The following is a 22214-nucleotide window of genomic DNA, read 5'->3' as shown; positions in this document are numbered from 1 at the left end:
GGCGGGGTGCCCTCAAAGAGGCATCCTCACTATTGCCCGGGCCTACGAGGCGCGTGGTCAAGCTTCGCCAGTAGGTTTCAGGGCGCAATCTACCAGAGGGCACTCCTCCTCTAAAACCTTGGCCAGAGGTCTCCCTCTGCAGCAAGTTTGTGATGCGGCAGGCTGGTCCTCTCCGCTCACATTCATCAGTCTTTATGACAAGTTTGTGTTGCGATAGGGTTCTCTTCACACACATTCATCGAACTTTGTGGGCTAGATGCTTTGCTACTCCGGGCTCTTATGCCCTTGAGTCGACATCTCAGCCCATGCCTAAACAAGTTTGTGATGCGGCAGGTTGTCCCCTCCGCACACATTCTTTGGACTTTTTTAGTTTGGATGTTTTGCCACTCCGGACTCTTATGCCCTTGAGTCGACATCTCAGCTCATACCTGAACAAGATTGTGATGCGGCAGGCTGATCCTCTCCGCTCACATTCATCAGTTTTCATGACAAGTTTGTGTTGCGATAGGGTTCTCTTCGCACACATTCATCGAACTTTATGGGTTAGATGCTTTGCTACTCCGGGCTCTTATGCCCTTGAGTCGACATCTCAGCTCATACCTGAACAAGATTGTGATGCGGCAGGCTGATCCTCTCCGCTCACATTCATCAGTTTTATGGCAAGTTTGTGTTGCGATAGGGTTCTCTTCGCACAAATTCATTGAACTTTATGGGTTAGATGCTTTGCTACTCCGGGCTCTTATGTCCTTGAGTCGACATCTCAGCCCATGCCTAAACAAGTTTGTGATGCGGCAGGTTGTCCTCGCCGCACACATTCATTGGACTTTTTTAGTTTGGATGTTCTGCACTCCGGGCTCTCATGCCCTTGAGTCGACATCTCAGCTCATGCTTGAACAAGTTTGTGATGCGGCAGGCTGGTCCTCTCCACACACATTCATCAAAATTGAATGGTTTAGATGTTTATGCTACTCCGGGCTCTTATGCCCTTGAGTCGACATCTCAAGCTCATGTCTGAGACCTCTCGCATTTTTGTGAGTACACTGCACAACCGTAGGGGTCCGGACAGCCCCAAGTGCGGCGGCGTGGGTATTGCGTTCCCCGTAGCGCTTAGCAGCGCAACATCAAAGTGAAGCCTTTTGTAAAGGGAACGTCTCGGGTTACATGTGTAGCTAATTGAGATGTTGTTCCCTGAAAAAGGCGGAACGAGATGTTGCGCTGCTTTGCCGCACTGGGACGTCCCAGGACTGCTCTTCAAAAAGAAGTATCTGACAACACCTGGTGACGTATCCATTTATAGCCTGGCCTCAGGTGCATCTAATGATTACATCAACCGAGGCTATAAATTCCGGTCAATGTTCATTGAAGTGTTCCACACATTATTTCAGCTCGGCTCACAGCGAAAGCTGTTCCCCATAGCGCTTAGCAGCACAACATCTCGTTCCGCCTTTTTCAGGGAACAAGGGTTACACATGTAACCCGAGACGTTTTTCTTCTGCTCTCCTTATCTGAAGCTCAAGGATTTCTTAGGCTCTTCTTTTAGTACAAATATACTGGTATAAACTGGTATTCTGATAGCAGAGACTGCTGCTTAGACTAACACACATATAGAGATGTCTGTTTTTGACGCATGATGATTTTCCTTGATGCACTTTTCTGGTATAAATATGTTTGATTGTAAATAAAATTTTGAAGATGCTTTGATTTCAATTTTGTTTCAGAGTCTCTTCCCTTGCAAGCATATTCCTGAGCGAGAGGACAACGGAGAGTGCTGGGGGTGAAAACTACGAACTACAAAGATTATAGGTGAACTAATCTAACAGGCACTCTCAAGTGGAAGCGTCCATTGAGCCAAATGTTTGTGACCGAATGCATAATAATAAAACGAATTCTTGGGTAGGCCTAGCCCACCTTTGTCAATTGGCCTATGCAACTTACTGAAATGTAATTTGGTACGTTTACCATTCCAAATAAAGGACTTTGCTATGCTATCAAATTGCTTGAAATGAGACAGGTGACATCTATAGGCAGAGACTGTAACAGGTAGTTGAATTTTGGAATACAATTCATTTTAATAACATTAACCTTCCCAACCATAGATAAATGTAATGAAGGCCGCCTGCCAACATCACTCGAAAACCTTTTTTATTAAAGGGTCAAACTTAACTAACTAAATCCCACAAATTTGCTGGATTGATTGGGGCCTGTCTCCTCAGCAGATCTCAAAGCCGGAACCCTGTGAGCTTGCTCGATTTCCATCTTGTGGCCAGATATGTCAATCAGACACAGTAGTAGTTCAGGAATTTCACCATATCCCAACCTTCTTCGGCCTCAGGAATTCCAACAATCTGGACATTATTCCGCCGACTATGATTTTCCATATACTCAAACATTTCCCAGGCACGCTCCAAATTCACCTTGGTCGCTAGCAGATTAACAAATAATTCCCTAACCAATGACTCCAGATAATTGATCCATTTCTTGACATCTCCTATTCTTGTAACCTCCTCAGTGAATTGAGTCTCCGTGGCAGTGATCAATCGATATTACAGCAAGATCCTCCTAGTCCGCAACAATCTTCATCAACAATTCTTGCTGAATTTCCCTCACTTCTCTGGCCAAATCGGCTCTGTGGTCCGTGGCCTTGTTTAGGGGCATCAGCTTGAGACCGTAAGTGTCTTTTAATGTCTCCAGAGCCTGAGGATTTTGAATTCTTTGAGATAGTGCCTTCCTAGAAAAGTTAAGGACAGGGTTTATTGAATCTCACCGGTTTATGACATAAAAAGTATTAAAAACAGAAAAGTGTGCAGAGCTTGCCATTCAGACGTCCGAACCTCACATGGCGTCACGTGACTCTTTATGTTGCGATCTTATGCTAAAATGCTTAAAATAAAAACATCAATCTACACTACATACACTATAATGACAAAGGAAAAAAAAGATTTTTGATAACTTTGCAAATTTATTAAAAAGAAAACAATGTAATATCACACTGACATAAGTATTCAGATCCTTAACTCAGTACTTAGCTGAAGCACCTTTGGTAGCAATTACAGCCTCAAGTCCTTTTGGGTATAATGTGACAAGCTTTGCACAGTTGGATTTGGGGATTTTCTGCCATTCTTCTCTGCAGATCCTCTCAAGCTCTGTCTGGTCGGATGGGGACCGTCAGTGGACAGCCATTTTCAGGTCTCTCCAGAGATGTTTGATTGGGTTCAAGTCTGGGCTCTCGCTGGGCCACCCAAGGAACTTCACAGAGTTGTCCGTAAACCACTTTTGCGTTGTCCTGTTGGAAGCTGAACCTTCGGCCCAGTCAGAGGTCCTGAACAATCTGGATCAGGTTTTAATTAAGGGCATCTCTATATTTTGATGCGTTCAGCATTCCTTCAACCCTGACCACCAGTCCCCCAGTTCCTGCCGCTGAAAAACATCCCCAGAGCATGATGCTACCACCACCATGCTTCACCGCTAGGATTGTATTGCATATGTGATGAGTGATGCCTGGTTTCCTCCAGAAATGAACGCTTGGAATTGAGGCCAAACAGTTCAATTTTCTTTTTCAGAGAATCTTGTTTCTCACAGTCTGAGAATCCTTTAGGTGCTTTTTTGCAAATTCCAAGCAGGCTTTCATGTGTCTTGCACTGAGGCTTCCATCTGGCCACTCTGCCATAAAGCCCAGATCGGTGGAGTGTTGCAGTGATGGTTGTCCTTCTGCAAGTTTCTCCAATCTCCACACATGATCTCTGGAGCTCAACCAGAGTGACCATTGGGTTCTTTGGTTCTCTTACCAAAGCCCTTCTCCCACAATTGCTCAGTTTGGCCAGGTGGTTAGCTCTATGAAGAGTCCTAGTTGTTCCAAAATTCTTCCATTTAAGAATTATGGATGCCACTGTGCTTTTGGGAACTTCAGTGCAGTCAAACATTTTTTGAAGCCTTCCCCAGATCTGTGCCTCGACACAAGCCTGTCTCTGATCTCTGCAGGCAGTTCCTTTGACTTCATGGCTTGGTGTTTGCTCTGTTATGCATTTTCAGCTGTAAGACCTAATATAGACAGGTGAGTGCCTTTCCAAATTGTGTCCAATCAATTGAATTAGCTACATGTGGACTCCTATCAAAGTGTAGAAACATCTCAAAGATGATCCAGAGAAATGGGATGCACCTGAGCTAAATTTCAAGTATCATAGCAAAAGGTCTGAATACTTTTGTCAATGTGATATTTCAGTTTTTTCTTTTTAATAAATTTGCTGATAAATTGATAAAAATGTTTTTTTGCTTTGTCATTATGGGGTTGACATACGGCTGAAATTTAAACTGTGCCCAATTATGTGTAGGTCCCCCTCATGCTGCTAAAACAGCACAAACCCACATCTTAAAATAGCATTCTGAAATGCTAATCTTCTCACGACAATTGTACAGAGCTGTTATCTGAGTTACCGTAGACTTTGTCACTTCACACCAGTCTGGCGATTCTCTGTAGACCTCTCTCATCATCAAGGAAATTCCATCCACAGAACTGCCCCTCACTGGATGTTTTTTGTTTTTGGCAAAATTCTGAGTAAATTCTAGATACTGTTGTGTGTGCAAATACCAGGAGATCAGCAGTTAAAGAAATACTCAAACCAGCCCATCTGGCAACAACAATCATCCATGCGATTAACTAATCAGCCGATTGTGGCAACAGTGCATAAAATCATACAGATATGGGTCAGGAGCTTCCGTTGTTCACATGAAATATCAGAATGGGGAAAAAAAGTTTCTCAGTTATTTGGAGCGTGACATGATTGCTGGTGCTAGATGGGCTGGTTTGAGTATTTTTGTAACTCCTTGTATTTCTGGGGGGGAATGGCCCTAGCCCTCACCCTCCGATCCAACAGGTCCAAGACGTGGTCAATGGAATTGAGATCCGGGCTCTTCACTGGCCATGGCAGAACACTGACATTACTGTCTTGCAGGTAATCACACACAGAACGAGCAGCATGGCTGGTGGCTTTGCCATGCTGGAGGGTCAAGTCAGGATGAGCCTGCGTGAAGGGTACCACATGAGGGAGGAGGATGTCTTCCCTGTAACGCACAGCGTTGAGTTTGTCTGCAACGACAACAAGCTCAGTCCGATTATGCTGTGACACACCGCCCCAGACAATGACAAACTCACCATTTCCAAATTGAGCAGGCCTTGGTGTAATGCTCATTCCTTCAACAATAAACACAAGTCTGACGATCACCCCTGGTGAGACAAAACCGCAACTCGTCAGTGAAGAGCACTTTTTGCCAGTCCTGTCTGGTCCAGCGAAGGTGGGTTTTTGCCCATAGGCAACGTTGTTGCCAGTGATGTCTGGTAAGGACCTGCCTTGCAACAGGTCTACAAGCCCTCAGTCCAGCCTCTCTTAGCCTATTCTGGACAGTCTGAGCGGACATCGCAATTTATTGCCCTGGTCACATCTGCAGTCCTCGTGCCTCCATGGAGCATGCATAAGGCACGTTCACGCAGATGAGCAGGGACCCAGGGCATCTTTCTTTTGATGTTTTTCAGAAAGATCTCTTCAGTGTCCTAAGGTTTTATAACTGTGACCTTAATTGCATACCGTTTGTATGCTGTTAGTGTCTTAACGACCATTCCACAGATGCATGTTCATTATTTATTTATGGCTCACTGAACAAGCATGGAAAACATTGTTAAAACCCTTTACAATAAAGATCTGTAAAGTTATTTGGAATTTTTACAAAATTATCTTTAAAATACAGTGTCCTGAAAAAGAGACATTTCTTTTTTTGCTGAGTTTATGTACATACAGCATATATATTCATATTCATTCTCGTGCTTTTCTATCCTTCTATAGAAAAGAAAAAATCCAAATCACAAACCCAGTTTTACTCATTTATTAAAAAAAAAAAACCCAAACATGTAAAAAAAAAAATATAGACAAGGACACAAGCTTAATACATCTAACAGGGCCATCTAATATAATTGTCATTAAACAGACCCAAGCTTTTCTGGTCACAGCATGACAAAAGTTCCCTGATACAAAGGAAAAGAATGGGTCTTGAGAGATGGAAAATGAGAAGTCTGATCAACTCCTTTCTGTTTGAAGGGAAGGGCACAGAGGCTGAGGACATATACAGTATCCTGATTGGCTTAGAACACTTTTCTGCATTATGACTGGCTGCTGTTTTGTGTACTTTCAGATGAGAGGAAAGGGTTTAGGAATTGGATGGAGAGGGTGCTTTCCACAATAGTGCAATACAGGGAAAAACAAAAGTGAAAGGGAGAGGATGAGGAAGTACAAACCTTTGTTTCTCAGATAATGTAATAAACCACACACACCCTCTGACTCACCAGAAACCAAACCCAGGCTCTACATCTGATCTCTACAATCAATATCGTTCTGTATGCACCATTCTGAAAATACACTATCTATTTTCAGGGAAGTTTTTTCACTTTTGTGTACAAAAACATAACAGTCTTTACAGTCTTTCATGAGTGACAGAAAAAAAATTAATGTACATATTGTCTGAACCAGGAGTCCAGGATTCAGACCCCTTAACCTCATAAGCACCAATCAGCTGCCACATACTTGACATAAAATGTGCAAACATTATCATTAGTACTGTTGTTCTACATACTGTAAGATAAGAATGAACCATAAAGTGTATAAATATAAATATTTTCTGTGAAAACAGTCCAAAGTGTTCGTGTATCTGAATAAGAGTGAGAAGTGTGCTCGTCTCTTACATTTCCCATAATCCTCCTTGTGCCTGCGCTCTGATGGACGAAGCATAATGAACATGATCTGGAAGTATTTAATGCATCAAAGAGGTTTTGATCACTTGATCAAAGTGTAAAAAAACAACAACCAATATTTCCAACAAGGACCAAAAATTATTATATTAATGAACCGAGGTAAATACATAACCTGATTTAATAGTAGAGTCAAGTCAGATACATTATATGGTAAACAAAGTGTTCTCTATGACCCCTTGGATGGCTAAGCCAGCAAATTAACACCTTGACTGCCAAACATTTGTGAAAATGTACAAGGAAAGAATGCTTGAAGGCTGGAGGAAGTGAGAAATAAGAGCAGCACCATATTTCTGATCATCATAAGGTGAACAGACAGAAATGACTTGGAAGTAAGAAACTGAAGAGCAAAAGCACCAAGATGACAATCAAAATGTATGGGTTGTACAGGAGAAGGAAGTGATGATGAACAGACAGAAAGATAAACTGTGAATGCGGAAGAGAGTTGACCCTTCGCCGCCCTGGACCAGAATAAGGCAGAGGTGGCTGATTAGTTGATGGCATGGTAGTTTCCATGGAAACCACAGAGAAGAAAAAGCACCACAGTCCAGGAAGAGTCATGAACATCATGTCTCAGAGACAATAATAATAATAAAAAAAATTGTCACAAAAAGACAGTTCTTAAAACAATATCCCTGCAGTATTGCTGTAGTGAGTCTGCGTTCGAGTCATAAAACGTCAACACTTTAAATCAGTGTGACCAGCCCATTAGATGGCTAACTCGAGCTCTTTCTGTCATTCGACGGACTCTTCCAGAGCGTGACATTCCCAGATTCAGCGGGTCGGTCACTGGCCCCTCCTCTTCTGAGTCATCGTTGTACAGAACAGTCCGTCGACCTTGATTACGAGTATTAACACGCCCTGACTTTGCAGTTCTTTGATTTGACCTCTGACTTCCACTGTTTATTGTTGGAATGTCCTCCTCATCCTCAGGCTCCTCTTCTTCCTCCTCCTCCTCTTCCTCAGGCTCATCCTCCTCAGGCTCATCCTCCTCAGGCTCAGGCTCATCCTCTTCCTCCTCAGGCTCATCCTCTTCCTCCTCAGGCTCATCCTCTTCTCCCTGCTCCTCTGCTTGTACCTCCACTGTCCGTGCTCGTTTCATAGGTTCTGTTGTTTGTTCCTCTCCTTTCCTCTTTCGTTTTGTGTTGTCGAAAGAGACGACTGCCGCTTTGCCCTTCTGTTTGTGTTGAGGGGCTTTGCTGTAGTCGTGATCGCCGCCGTCTGCAAAGCCAGCAATTTCAGCCCCGCTGTCCTCGCTCTCGGATGAAGACGATGATGTGGAGGAAGACAAGGATGATGAGGATGATGATGAACTGGAACTCTCCGATTCAGAGACCTCTCCTGCTTCTGTTACTGCCACTTGTCTGTGTGAACTTCGACCCCCATTTGGCAGTAGGCCTTTGGCATCTGTAGATGCACAGAGGACACAATGTTAAAGGTTAACTCGAGGGAAAAACAACAGACTGTAGGCAATATGTGTTTGTGTGTGCATTTACCTGAGGATTTTCTAGGTGAATCTCGGCTGCGTGTAACTCTGTTGGCCCGTAGTTGCACTGATGAAGAGGATGAGGTAGAGGATGAAGAGGATGAAGAGGAATGCTGATCATCTTCATCAATTGCAGCAGTAAGATCTGATGAAGAGAAATAAACAAATCTCTCATACTTAAAACAAACAAAACAGGAAACGCAAAAAAATTTACACTGAAAAATACACACCTTGAGAAGTTTTCCGTGAGCGAGACTTTGAATGCGTTTGGGAAGTTTTCTTCTCTGATTTTTGTTTCCCTTTGGGGCTGCAGACAGACACACACACTTTTAGAACCGGTACACAGAAAGGAAGATATTGCTGTTGTTTGCATTTTGTCTGTAAACAAATATTTGCATCACTGAGCTATAAAACAACAAATGTATCCAGAACACAGGTTTTATAAAGACAAAGATTTGCCACCAGCCATACGGTTTCATTTAAAAGTCAATTACTGTTTACTCGGTAAATCCTCAGTATCAATTGACCCCCTGTTATCATCTGGTGGAGTGTGTGCGTGTGTGCTACCTGTTGGGAAATGAGCTCTGTAACCTCTTGCTGTAACTGAGTCTCTGTTGACTCCTGCGCTGATTCTGGACAGCAGATTTATAATCTGAGATTATGTTAATGATCTGATGCTCAAAGAATGCAGACAGACTCAGAGTCATACTGTAGATCTAAACAACAACAACAAAAACAGACATCAGAGTCAAACTATATACCAGCTGTTTATGTAACAACACTAAAGTAATTAATTCAGTAAGAGGTAGACTGCAAATCCATATAAAGAGGACATATTTATATTCAACTCATTTTCTGAAGAATTTAAATGTAACAACTTTTCCAAAAGGTGCTTTCTCAGAGACAATTTGGAAACACATTTAATACCTGACAATACATGTCATGATTATGAAATGATCAATTATGACGATGGATTTTCAAATAAATAATTGTGATTATGAAGGAAATTGGCACTTTAATTCACCAAAGTGTCATTCAACTGATCACAAAGTATAGTCAAAGTATTTAACTGATGTAAAAAGTGGCACCATCACTAAAAGTAATTTTTTTATCAAAATCTAGATAGGCCCCATTTCCAGCAGCCATCATCAACAGCAATCATCAACATCTTATTCTTTTGTTATTAACAATTTTTATTGATTCCATGCAGCAAATCAAATAGACACAACAGAAAATGCAGAATCAAACCACATGAAATCATAACTTTTCCCCCAGAACATTAACCCCTCCACCCACACTGACACAAACAAGCAAATCAGTGGTCAAAAGCCAACTGACAAAGACACACAAATAGACAATAAAACAGCAGAAAATACTTGGAAACGTACAAAAAAGATCATAAAAAGCATACATTTAAAAACAAAAAGGTTACAACACACACATCCAAAGCCACTAGTCTCTCTCCACTGGCCCTCCCCGAGAGCCTTCAGAAAAGGCTAAATAGCTGCCCCATTTCCTGTTATACAAATCCCAGTTGTCTAGCCTTCTAAATGCCATCTCCTCAAAAGCCACTCCCAGAGCATCTGCTGCAGTGTATATGAGACTTGGCGATGTTTTATATATATATATATATATATATATATATATATATATATATATATATATATATATATATATATATATATATATATAATAAATATTTATATATATATAAATAAATATACACACACACACATGTTGTGTTTCCATGTTTTATGGGGACTTTCCATAGGCATAATGGTTTTTATACTGTACAAACTTTATATTCTATCCCCTAACCCTCACAGAAAACTTTCTGCATTTTTACATTTTCAAAAAACATAATTTAGTATGATTTATAAGCTGTTTTCCTCATGGGGACCGACAAAACGTCCCCACAAGGTCCCCACAAAAGGTCCCCACAAAGTGATAAATGCACGCCACACACCCACAAATTCTAGAATAAATCTTATGGACTGATGAAAAACAAATGTATCGTACCTACCAGATGGGTTCAAAAGTCTCCAAATATCAGTAAGACATTTACACATCTGGTGAAGTGTCAGTGTTGCTCTAGGGGGCTTATATACTTTTGCTTCACTATGATCAAGGACAGAGTCCATCAAAATATTAAAGTCTCCTCACAATATTATTTCATGTGTGCCAGCGGCTTGCAAGATCTATAAAAAAGCACTGATCATCTACATTAGGTGCGCAAATACTAGCCAAAATAAGACTTTGCCCCTGAATTTCTGCTAAAACAATAATGACTCATCCTAATTTATCTTTAATCTGTTTGAGACATTTGAATTGTAGATGCTTACTTAGTGTAATGACTCTCCTGCTCTAACTTGAGCCAGCACTAAAAACGAAAATGTCCACCCCATATCTTCTCAAATTTTCAGCTTCCTGTGGGGAAAGATGCGTTTCTTGAAGAAACAATATATCATATTTCTTACACTTAAGAAGAGATATAACCTTCCTTATTTTTATGGGGTGCCCCAACACATTCACATTCCATGTAGAGAGAGACAACCCATACAATTTTGACATATTAGAAAAAACAGATTGTGTCAAAAACAAAATTATAAAGACCACATTCCAACATTAGTTCAACAATCAAACCCCAAACTTGCCCCTGAAACAAACAAACTGAGAAAAGAAAAACGTGCGCATTAACCACTCGCACAACAGCGCCAACTGGCGTCCATCCCTATAAACTCAAACAGTCCATGTACGCCTACGAGAGCCACCGCGACAACTTTGCAATCGGATTGCTCAAGTCCGGTGATTCTATACAATTTTGTGAGACAGAATTACACAACAAAAGATCATCTATAAAACAAACTCCAGCCAATAGGCAGAATAAACTCAAAGAATGTGTAGATTCATCCACATAAATGTCTTGAAGGAGTGTTACTCCACAAAACAAACTCCAGCCACCAAATGGAACCAGCATAAAACGAAACAAAAAAGGCACTCAGTTTCCTCGAACAGTCAAGTGAATGTTCAGTGAGTCGTCCACTCGGCTGAAATGCGTGTACCACAAAATAATTTACTCACTCCATTGACTTTATGAAGGACAGCACTTGCTTTGGACATGTGAATGTTTTAAGGCCATCCTTAGCATCTATTCTCAATTTGGCCGGAAACATCAAGCAGCCTTCCGCTGATGTAAGAGTTTCTTGCATTCCTTGAATCAATCACTTCTTTCTCATCGAATTTGCAAATCAGTGAACAAGAAAATGCTGTGGTTCTTCCAAGAAAGCCTTCTTTTACTCCTTGCCTCGCATAACAAGAGATCTTTATCAGATGATCTCAGAAATGTTGCCAGAATTGATTGGGGCCTTTTTCCCCCTCAGTGGATCGCCAAGCCAGATCCCTGTGAGCTCATTTGATTTTCAGCTTATGGCCTGTTATGCCTAGCAGACACCGAAAGAGCCCATCCAGGAATTTCATCATATCCTGACCCTCTTCAGCTTCAGGAATTCCAACAATATGGAAGTTATTCCGCCAGCTATGGTTTTCCATGTCCTCCAACTTCTCCCAGACGCGTTCCAAATCCACCTTGGTCGCTAGTGGATTAGCAGATAATTCCCTCTCTGATGACTCCAGATAATCTATCCATTATTTGACATCCTCCACTCTTATAACCATCTCAGTGAATTTAGTCTCCATGGCAGTGATCAATCGACATATTACAGCAAGATCCTCCAAATCATTAACGACCTTCGTCAGCATTGCCAAACAGTTCTTGTCAAATTTCCCCCATTTCTCCGACCAAATCGGCTCCCTGGCTCAGGGGCGTCAGCTTGAGCATGTGTCTTTTAATGTCCCTAGAACCCGAGGATTTTGAATTCTTTAATATATTGTCCTCCTAGAACAGTTATGGAACAGTGTGTATCGAATCTCACCAGTTTATGACATTAACAGTTAAAACTAGCAAAGTGCGCAGAGCTCGACGTTCACACATCCGAACCTCGTATGGCATCACGTCTTTTCTCAAAACCTCATCCTTGAGTAATCATGCTAAATTGGTACTAGAAAATCACTTGCCATTGTTTCAAACACAGTTGAAAGCTATTTGGTTCATTAAGAAGCTTAACATTGTCTTTGTGTTTGTTTTTGTGTTGCCACAGTAGACAATAGACTGGCATGTCTTAAGGTCAATATTAGGTCAAAAATGGCAAAAAAAAGAAACAACTTTCTCTAGAAACCCGTCAGTCCATCATTGTTTTGAGTAATGAAGGCTGTATATTGTGTGAAATTGCCAAAAAAACTGAAGATTTCATACAAAAAGTTGTACACTACAGTCTTCAAAGACAAAAGACAACTGGCTCTAACAAGGACAGAAAGAGATGTGGAAGGCTCAGATGTTCAATTAAAGAGGATAAGTACATCAGAGTCTCTAGTCTGAGAAATAGATGCCTCACGTCACATGCTTTACCCGCTCAACACCAGTTTCATGTACAACAGCAAAGAGAAGACTCAGGGGTGCAAAGAAAAGCCACTTTTGAAACAGAAAAACAAAAAGAAAAGGTTATAGTGGGCAAAGAAGCACAGACATTTGACAACATATAATTGGAAAAGAGAGTCATGGATCTTAACCCCATTGAGCATTTGTGGGATAAGCTAGACTGTAAGGTGGGTGAGAAGTGCCCGACAAGACCACATCTATGTCAAGTGCTATAGGAAGCATGGGGGGAAATGTCACCTGAGTATCTGCACAAACTGACAGCTAGAATGCCAAGGATTTGCAAAGATGTCATTGCTGCATGTGGAGGATTTTTTGATGAGAACTCTTTGTAGTAGTTAATAAATTTCAGATTTTTTTTTCACATTGTAATAGTAATTGTTCATGTTATTAATGTCCTGACTAGACAGTGATCAGTTGAATGCCACTTTGGTGAATAAAAGTACCAATTTCTTTCCATAAGAGCAAAATCTGTACATTATTCCAAAAAAAATTCCACCAGTGTACATATTTGACTAAATATGTAAATAAAATAATAAAATAGGGATATATGATGTCCTTATATGGCTTTAAAAAATTATGAAGACACTAAAAATTATACAATATATTTTGGAATTAAATATTATTTTGTTCTTTTATATTGCTTTGTTGACATTATGCTGATTGATCAGCACTTTGGTAACTCTGTAGTTAGTGCTATTTATAAATAAAGACGAAGACTAAATACTTAAAATATGTCTCTTTTTGGTCAACATTAGTTTTGGTCAATTTTACATTTATACTGTCGTTTTTGGAACCAATTTTATATATATATATATAAATAATAAAATATATTTTTACTACATATTATATTATTTCTTCCCTTTCACATGTTATTTTAATGCTCTTTGATTAAACCCACAAGCCCATATTTCAAATGGAGAAAAACCATTGAGATTTAATTTCATCATTTATCACTTCACAAAAATAGACTAAGCGTGCCTCTCCTCTATCACTAAGTGTCATTAACACTGCCTGTATGAACCGGCTATGACCAAAAACATTTGCCATTACACAATTGTTAAATTAATTGAAACTAAAGTGCTTTGCATTCACAATCAAAGTTTATATTTGTTCATTTATATTTTCACGGGAGTTTGCCACGAGCCTCTACTGTCGGGGCGTGGACCAGAGAGCTTGAGAAGTGTTTCATGTGTGCTTCTGGACAGGAGCTGCTCTGGTTATCCTCTGTGGTTACTTTCTAACCAACTGATGTCTCACCAGCTCTGTGATGCTTGGAGTTCAACCGAATGACACACAAACATGGCAAGGCATTTTCATGGCATTTAAATATCTGCTTAAACTGCGCTTATTTGGGCATTAAAGTGTGTGGGAAATGTGATATCTAAAAGAACCACAGTTAGAGCAAACATACACATATGTGTATGTGTGCCAAGAAAATGATAACAACTTATTTAGTGCAATGGCCATTTGTAAAATGACTTGTTAATGGTCTGGGTTACCGCAGAGGGTGCTGATCTTACTCTAGACTTTTTGTTGGGCGTGTAAGCCTTGGAATTAGTGAAGATAAGCCGCACATCTTTTGTAAACTCCATGGGATTCTCGTAGTTCCCACCCAGCAAAGTCTCAGAGACTGTTCCCAAATCCATCGGAGTGTCTATAATGTCCCGATAATCCTGTGATGAGAGAAAGATATTACATCAGAATAATTTCCAACATATGGATCCAAATAGAAAGTGAAAGACACCATGAAGTGGCAAAAGAGTGAGGGGAGAGAGCACAAGAATGATAGAGCAGGACAGAGGCAAGGATTAGAAATGGTTCAAGGAATTTAACAGAATATGTGAACAACCCTTGAGTTATCTGATTACTACAGATGGTTAACCATGCACATCCCTAAAATACAACTTCTGCTCAGGACGAAACATAATGAAAAACATTTATTTTCTAATCCCTGGATAGGAGAGAAAAACAAGAGAGAAAATGAAGTGAGCTACCGGATATACGATGAGGTCGACAGGTCGGCGGAATGGCTCGGAGTCTGGGCTTGCCATCATTCTCCTTGCAAGCTCCTTGCATTTTCCGTGCCATGCATTAATATCCAGCAACACACCCCGCTTCTGTGGTACATTATTTGACCTCTGAAAATTGTGGGAAGGGTTAGAGAAACCAAACCAGCTACTGCATGACAACAATAATATGTAGATGGCTCTGTCTTAGTTTAGATTTGAACAGGGATGTGGGTGCTTTGGTCCCAGAAAAATAAAGTTAAGATCCTGTTAAAGGAATAGTTTACCCAAAAATGACTCACCCTAATATCATTACAGACCCATATGACATTGGCTATGATCACACCGCTGCTGAATGTGGCCCAAATCTGATTTTGTTTACTCACATGTGACAATTGAATGTCTCATGTTAATTGGATGACAGTGTGAACAGCCACAAATGCTTTGAATCTGACATTTTCAAATCCGATCTGGGCCACTTTCGTATGTGGAAATAAATCGGATGCGTATTTGATTCTTTTCAATGTGCCTTCAAGTCTGAACAGCCAGGTCCAATTTATTTTTTACATCAAACTAACACAATATTTGTCACTTGCGCACTTGATTTATCATGTAATATGCCTGTTATGATTTAAAACTTAAAATTTCAAGTCATATCTTTTCTAGTTAATGCACTGAATGTAAAAAAATTATAGGCTTCAACGGTTCGTTTAAATTTCTCATAGTAAAATATTCGCATGAAAAGAAGCATAGGTAGAATTAGTTATATTCTAACTTGAATCCTTTCATACACACCACCAAACATGTGATGGTTAATAATTGGGCCCTGCAGAGTAGCGTCACACAAATGTGTTTCTGCAATAGACAGTTACATGTTGCCTGATTAAAATGGGCTTACACGGCGACACAGGCTGCGCTGGTCAAGCATCTTCAATTTATATTCACTCAAACGGTCTTTTAAACCACAGAATAAGTTTATTTTATATACATACCTCCAACTCGTCACCAAAGTACCACAATAAAAAGTTTACAGCTCTTATACACAGTCAATACATCAAACGCAAACTTCCTCCGATGCGTGCTGCTATTTGTTTACATTAGTAACGGTTGTCATTGGTCAAACAAATAGCTACTCAAAGAGTTTTTTCAAGCACATAGTATGTTTAAGTAACAAATTTCATACCTGTCACCAAAGTACCACGATAATAGTTCACTGCTTGTATATGCACAGCCATCATATCTAAACGCGATCATCCCATGCACACAGCTTCGTTTGCTTAGGTGCAGATGCGGTTTTCATTCACACAAACAGCAACTCAAACAGTCTTTTCAGGCATATAACACACACACACACACACACACACACACACACACACACACACACACACACACACACACACACACACAGTCTGAGACATCAAATAGTGCATATAGGCAAACCTGTCTGCTGATATTACTTGTTGATTTGTTTTTTACAGCTATAAAAATTTAATAAATAAAACAAATACAGTACAGCAGACATAACCCATTTGTTCACGTTAACTACATTATACACAGTACATTATTTTATTTTCTATGACAAGAAATCAAAACTTTAAATAAAATAAATAAACAAATACTCTACACTCTTTTTGATATTTTTTAAGGATAAAATAGATACAGTTAGACAGTCCATCATTCCTGGTACTGATGACCCTGTTGATTTTTTAATTCCCACTAAGTTTTAAACTCATTTGAGCCGATCACATTGCTGGGTTTAATGGATTCAGTTGCTAAGCTGAAGCCTACCACCTCTGCATGTGATATTGTTCCGACCCAATTTTTAAATTGGTACTTGATTGTGTTGGGGATTGGATTCTAACAATTATAAATAAGAGCATTCTTTCTGGGATTGTTCCATCCTTTTGCAAACATGCTATGGTGAAACCATTGTTGAAAAAGCCAGGTCTGGATACAACTATCTTATCACATTTTAGGCCAATCTCAAATGTACCTTTCATTGCAAAAATCTTAGAGAATGCTGTATCTGTGCAATTGCAGAGCTTTCTGGAAACAAACAATATTGCAGAAAAATTCCAATCTGGTTTTAGGAAAAAACATAGTACTGAGTCAGCACTTCTAAGAGTTTTAAATGATATTTTATTATTCGTCATTTATACTTCTTCATTTGTACAGCACAGTGGTCAACTTCTGTTGTGTTTATTTGTGCTTTATAAATAAATAAATGAAATGAAATACTCTACACTCTGCCCACCTCTACTGGCTGTGCAGCGTCACATGCAAAAATAACTCACTTCAGGGGGCACTGCAGGGGAATTTGGTCCCTACTCAGGAAAAGGTTAAGCAACTTATTCAGGTTAAAAATAAAAAGTAACTGCTGATAACAATTTTAATACATTTAATAAATTCAAGTTAATAATGAACATGTCTGGGTTTGTTATAGGCATGCTTAGGGAGTGTTATACACATGTGGGTAAATTAACAAGCATTGGCTGTTCAGACCAGTGTCAGATATGGGCTATATTTAAATTGTGTGAACAACCTTAGAAAATAAAATAATCTGATTTGAGCAGCAAAATCAGATTTGGGCCACATTCTGTTGCGGTGTAAATGTAGCCTTTATTTCTTCCAGGGAACACAAAAGGATACATTTTTCTGTTCATATTCACCGGCTGAAGTTTTTGTTAAACTCCAAAACAGCAAAAGTAGTTCGGAAGTTTTAAGTGCTTTATCCAAGTCTTCTGAAGCCGTATATTAGCCTTGTGTCCGGTAAGAAAACTAAATTTAAGCAATTTTGCAGAAAATCTTTCCATCCACCACTGCTCTCAATATTTCAATAACACTTCTGCATATTCAAACTTATCATTTTGCATTAGGTTAAGAAAAACACACAAGAACGAATACAGATTGTTGTTTATCATGTCAAACTTTACGCAATTCACCATATTTATACACTAATGAGATTGAAGAGCAATGGAGGAAAGATTTTCACTGAATAACGTATGTTTTTGTCTGTTCCTCACATTAAGCTAACATGTGGCTTCAAAAGATTGAAAATTGCGTACAAATCATACTTTTTTGTGCCGGTTTAGAGCTGGACACGTCCGTTACTATTCACTATATTTAAATGAAATGGAGCAGTGTAAAGATTCTTAATACATTTCCTTAAGTGTTCCATGGAAAAAACTAAAGTGTGGAACAACACTGAGGGCGAGTAAATAATGACAGAAATATAATTATTATTTTGTTGTTGTTGTTAATATAACCCTTTAAACAGGCGATCATGTTTGTTTCCATGAACTAAAATGACTTCTCTCTATATGTTTTATGTGCTAGAATTATCTCACCGTTTGACCAGTGGAGGTCCCAGGAGTGTCTGAGTCCACATCCACGGTCTCCTACAAATCAAACAGACACACTGAAGACTTCATCTGCTTAAAGACACACACATCTAACATAATGCATAATTCATACACACACTCCTGACACAACACACCAGAAAATGCATTTAACACAGTCCTCAGCTTACCTCTTCCTCTGCTGAACTTCTGAATTCTGTCTTCATCTTATTGTACAGATCCAAGATATCAGTACAGCTCTGATCCCTACAGAACATACACACATTCATAAAGAAAAGGGGCATGTGGACACTGAGCCCAACAGGTGAATTGGAGGGATCACAATGCAAACATATTAGGGATGGGCATTTTTGTAAATTTCTTATTTCGATCATTGATAGGTCTCAAAAAACGAGTACTCGAGGGGCGGGGCGTGTCCGTCATGGAGATAATTAAAATATTATAAGATTATTATGAAAATGAATGTTAAATAAATAAAATAACATGAAAACATGTCTATGAAAACATGAACATATGACTTCAAAAAACACTGCTTAAGCTGCATCAATGGTATCGAAAAAGAAACACCTGAAATAGAATAGCTGCATTAGTTGAAGCTGAAGAATAAATTAACTCCAGTAAACTGAAGCACCTTCTTTGACGCATCATATGAGATTAATCAGATATCCTAGATACACAACATAAACGTAACATTACAACTTGTATCTACACAAAAGGATGCAAATGCAGTTACGTGCTATAGTCAGAGAGTGTAAATCCTGTTGTGGATGCGCTCTTCTAACAGCGCGCTGAAACACGGGCAAGCAAAAATAATTCACAACATTCTATGGTGGTCACATAATGTTATGTATATTGCTGATTACGTTACAGTATTTTTCATCTACTTTATCAAGTGATTGCTGACATCCCCTATATATTGGCTAAAATGATGACATTTTAGTCGGAGTAAAACTGACTTAAATTATTGAACAACACATGATGATTATTGATGAATTATGAATATAATACACATGATTGCTTTTAGGCTACTTTATTAAACTGTAATTTTTAAATTAAACGTTGTCTTCAATATTACTTTAGCAGCATATTTCAACTGCGCTTTTGAAACACCAACAAAAACGAATAGCTTAGTTTTTATTTTCAAAGCTACAGAAAAAAGGTTTAACAAGTTTAAACAAATGACTGCTAATTGTAAATAAAACAGACAGGATGATTTATAAAACTCAAAACAAAAACTTAAACATAGGCTACATCCTACATATTTTTGTTCAAAAAGAGGAGTCGGTCTACCTGCACAGGTGTGAGGCGTGTGCGGGGTCTATTCACAATTAGGCCGGCGGTGGAAAAAACGTGCTCCGCTGGAACAGATGTCGCAGGAACAGCGAAGTACAATGCTTGTAAACCGATTCTCATTTACCTTCTACCACATAAAGGATCCTGGTTTACGGAGATTCATGGCTCACTGAAGTAACTTTAGATTTCGGTGTCACGCGAACAAAAATCACTCGCGCCATAATCCTCACCAAAAAGAGCATTGAGCGCCGTAATGGCTGAGAGTCACTTTGAATGGGTGTGACAGAATTTGTAACCGTGTTGTAAAGCTGTTTCAGATGCTCCTTTACAATCTCGCTCTCTAAGCTCTGTCTCAATAAACTTCAGATGTTAGTGTCTTGGATCAAATGTTGCGACTGGATAAGTTTGTGTTCGGATACTTTCTGCTGTTGTTGTTGTTTCTGGCTCTGGCTACGTTGCATTTCTGTCTGACGGTAAATGATACGATGCTCGTCTGAGTTGCCTCTCTGGTATCGCAAGACATTTTATGTACAAATACTAGATGCTAATTGTACTTGTGGTACATTTGTGTGACCGCTTGGTGCTGCACATCTTGCATTGAATTGTATCAATTTTGTCAAATTGAAGCCAGACATCACTATCCAACTTTGAAGCCATGTTTCTCTCTGTTCTTCGTTCTGGACTTTGGACCGCATGCTCTGGCAACACTAACCAATCAGAGCTCAAGGTGATGCCCAAAATTCTGCTATAACCAATCAGAAAAAATGAAAAATCTGTATTTTTTTAAACTCACGATCATTGTTTTTATGATCGATCATGGCTGTCACGTTCGAGTACTCGAGTACAATTGCCCATCCCTAAAACATATATAGCAAGTGTGTGAGGGACAGTTTTCACACCTGATGAAATGCAGCAGTATGTCGGTGACTGTTTTGGCTGCTGTGACGATGGGGCTCTGTGGCTCATTAAATGTTCGTGCGTTGTGTTCAATATAACGGACCTCCCACATGAGCGCCGAGATCCGCCTACACACAAACAAAAACGTGAGAGAATTCCAACACTAATGCAAGAGTTTGTGAAAGAATTGTGTGTGTATGTGTTTGCATACAACTGTACAAAAGGGGTACTAATGTTTGTGTACCTGTAGAAGCGGTGCACTAATCGTGTTCTGATAGTACCAAGGTCAGTGGGATAGGCCACAACTGTGCAGTATAGCGGATATGCTCTCAGATCTACTGGACAGGAGAATGCCTTTGCCACATCTGTAAACCAAACAAGTGTGCTATTAAGCAAAAGGTACAAGAGGCAGCGAATAGTCACAGCTAAAGGGTGATATTAGGTATGATGCACAGTGGCTATAAATCATACAGCACACCATGGAGAGCCTTATTGCTTTCATAAAACAACAATTTAAATATTAACACGGCAAATAGGTGTTCAAGTCCAACAAATAAAAGTGTTAGTTATCAGTTATGCATTGAACTGTATTGACCAATTATGTTAAGACCCAACAAATCTAGGCCAAGTCCAACAAATATAAATACCCATAAATGTTTGATATATATTAAACCTGTGCAACTGTAACAAGTTTTGGGTTTTTTGTGTGTTTGTTTGTTTTTCATACCGAGTGTTAGCAGCTGATCTATGGCAGTGATGACTCTCTCAGACTCGTCATCTTGTGTGTGTTCCCCCCACTCTCCCTGCTGTGGTGTGTACAAAAGGGACTGAAGCTCATCCTCTGTTACCGGAACACTGTCCCCAACTTCCTCTGGGACTAGAGCTGTGGGTGGTGAATTACAACATTAGAAATGACAGAATCAGATTGGCTGTTTTAGTGTCAGAGCTCATGGAGTGTCAATGTGTCAGTACCTTCTTCAGGTACGGGCTCCATATCCCATGGACTCATCTTCTCTCTCTCTCCGTTATCCCACCTGTAATACAACACACATAATTTATAACCAAGATCCCATTTCCATATTGCCATCCCATGTGTATGACTTTCTTCCACCACCACTTCTTCTGGAAGAAGTGGTGGTGGTGTAGTGGTCTAAAGCACATAACTGGTAATCAGAAGGACACTGGTTCAAACCCCACAGCCACCACCATTGTGTCCTTGAGCAAGGCACTTAACTCCAGGTTGCTCTGGTGGGATTGTCCCTGTAACAAGTGCACTGTAAGTCTGCCAATTGCATAAATGTAAATGTTCTGCAGAATAAACGACTTTCTCCAGCAGGCTGCTGCTGGAAGTGGTATTAGGGAGGCCTAATATGGGTCTATATGGGCCCCAGTATAGTGACAGGGACACTATACTTTAAAAAGGCACCGTCCTTCGGATGAGACGTTAAACCGAGGTCCTGACTCTCTGTGGTTATGAAAATTCCCCCCATTGGCCCCTATCTATTATGGCCTCGTATTAATCTCCATCCCTGAATTGGCTGCCAATAGCTGGTGTGTGGTGGGCGTTCTGGCGCACTATGGCTGCCGTCGCATCATCCCTATGCTATGTAAAGCACTTTGAGTGCCTAGAAAAGCGCTATATAAATGTAAGGAATTATTACTAAAAAAATCAAGATTTTAGAAAGAAAGCACACAAAGGCAGCATAAAAGCAATCTACAAGACTCCAGTGGTTAAATCCATGCCTTCAGAAGCTATATGATAGGTGTGAGTGAGAAACAGATCAATATTTAAGTCATTTTGTACTATAAATGGTCCTCCCTGCCCAGTAGGTGGCAAAATACATGAAGAATGTGAATCACCAAAAACAAAAGAATAAGAACACAT

The 22214-nt window shown here is 39.8% G+C and overlaps 1 protein-coding gene across 1 annotated transcript in view; it reads right to left on the bottom strand.

Moving 5' to 3' along the window:
* Positions 1 to 5840: 5840 nt before the first annotated feature.
* LOC127641865 (bromodomain and WD repeat-containing protein 3-like) overlaps positions 5841 to 22214 on the bottom strand; it is a 41242-nt gene continuing 24868 nt past the window's right edge. The window contains exons 29-40 of the mRNA XM_052124677.1: positions 21302 to 21363; positions 21057 to 21212; positions 20574 to 20694; positions 20332 to 20457; positions 18310 to 18385; positions 18128 to 18178; positions 14769 to 14912; positions 14295 to 14447; positions 8847 to 8995; positions 8510 to 8586; positions 8290 to 8424; positions 5841 to 8200 (exon numbers count right to left, since the gene is read on the bottom strand). Of these exons, the coding sequence (XP_051980637.1) occupies positions 7485 to 8200; positions 8290 to 8424; positions 8510 to 8586; positions 8847 to 8995; positions 14295 to 14447; positions 14769 to 14912; positions 18128 to 18178; positions 18310 to 18385; positions 20332 to 20457; positions 20574 to 20694; positions 21057 to 21212; positions 21302 to 21363 (1966 nt within the window). The 3' untranslated portion in view covers positions 5841 to 7484. The remainder of the gene's footprint in view (positions 8201 to 8289; positions 8425 to 8509; positions 8587 to 8846; positions 8996 to 14294; positions 14448 to 14768; positions 14913 to 18127; positions 18179 to 18309; positions 18386 to 20331; positions 20458 to 20573; positions 20695 to 21056; positions 21213 to 21301; positions 21364 to 22214) is intronic.

The sequence above is a fragment of the Xyrauchen texanus genome, chromosome 4 (assembly GCF_025860055.1).
Source record: "Xyrauchen texanus isolate HMW12.3.18 chromosome 4, RBS_HiC_50CHRs, whole genome shotgun sequence".
Taxonomy (NCBI): domain Eukaryota; kingdom Metazoa; phylum Chordata; class Actinopteri; order Cypriniformes; family Catostomidae; genus Xyrauchen; species Xyrauchen texanus.
Note: the sequence above shows the minus strand (reverse complement) of the source record. Positions and strands in the feature narration are given on the sequence as shown.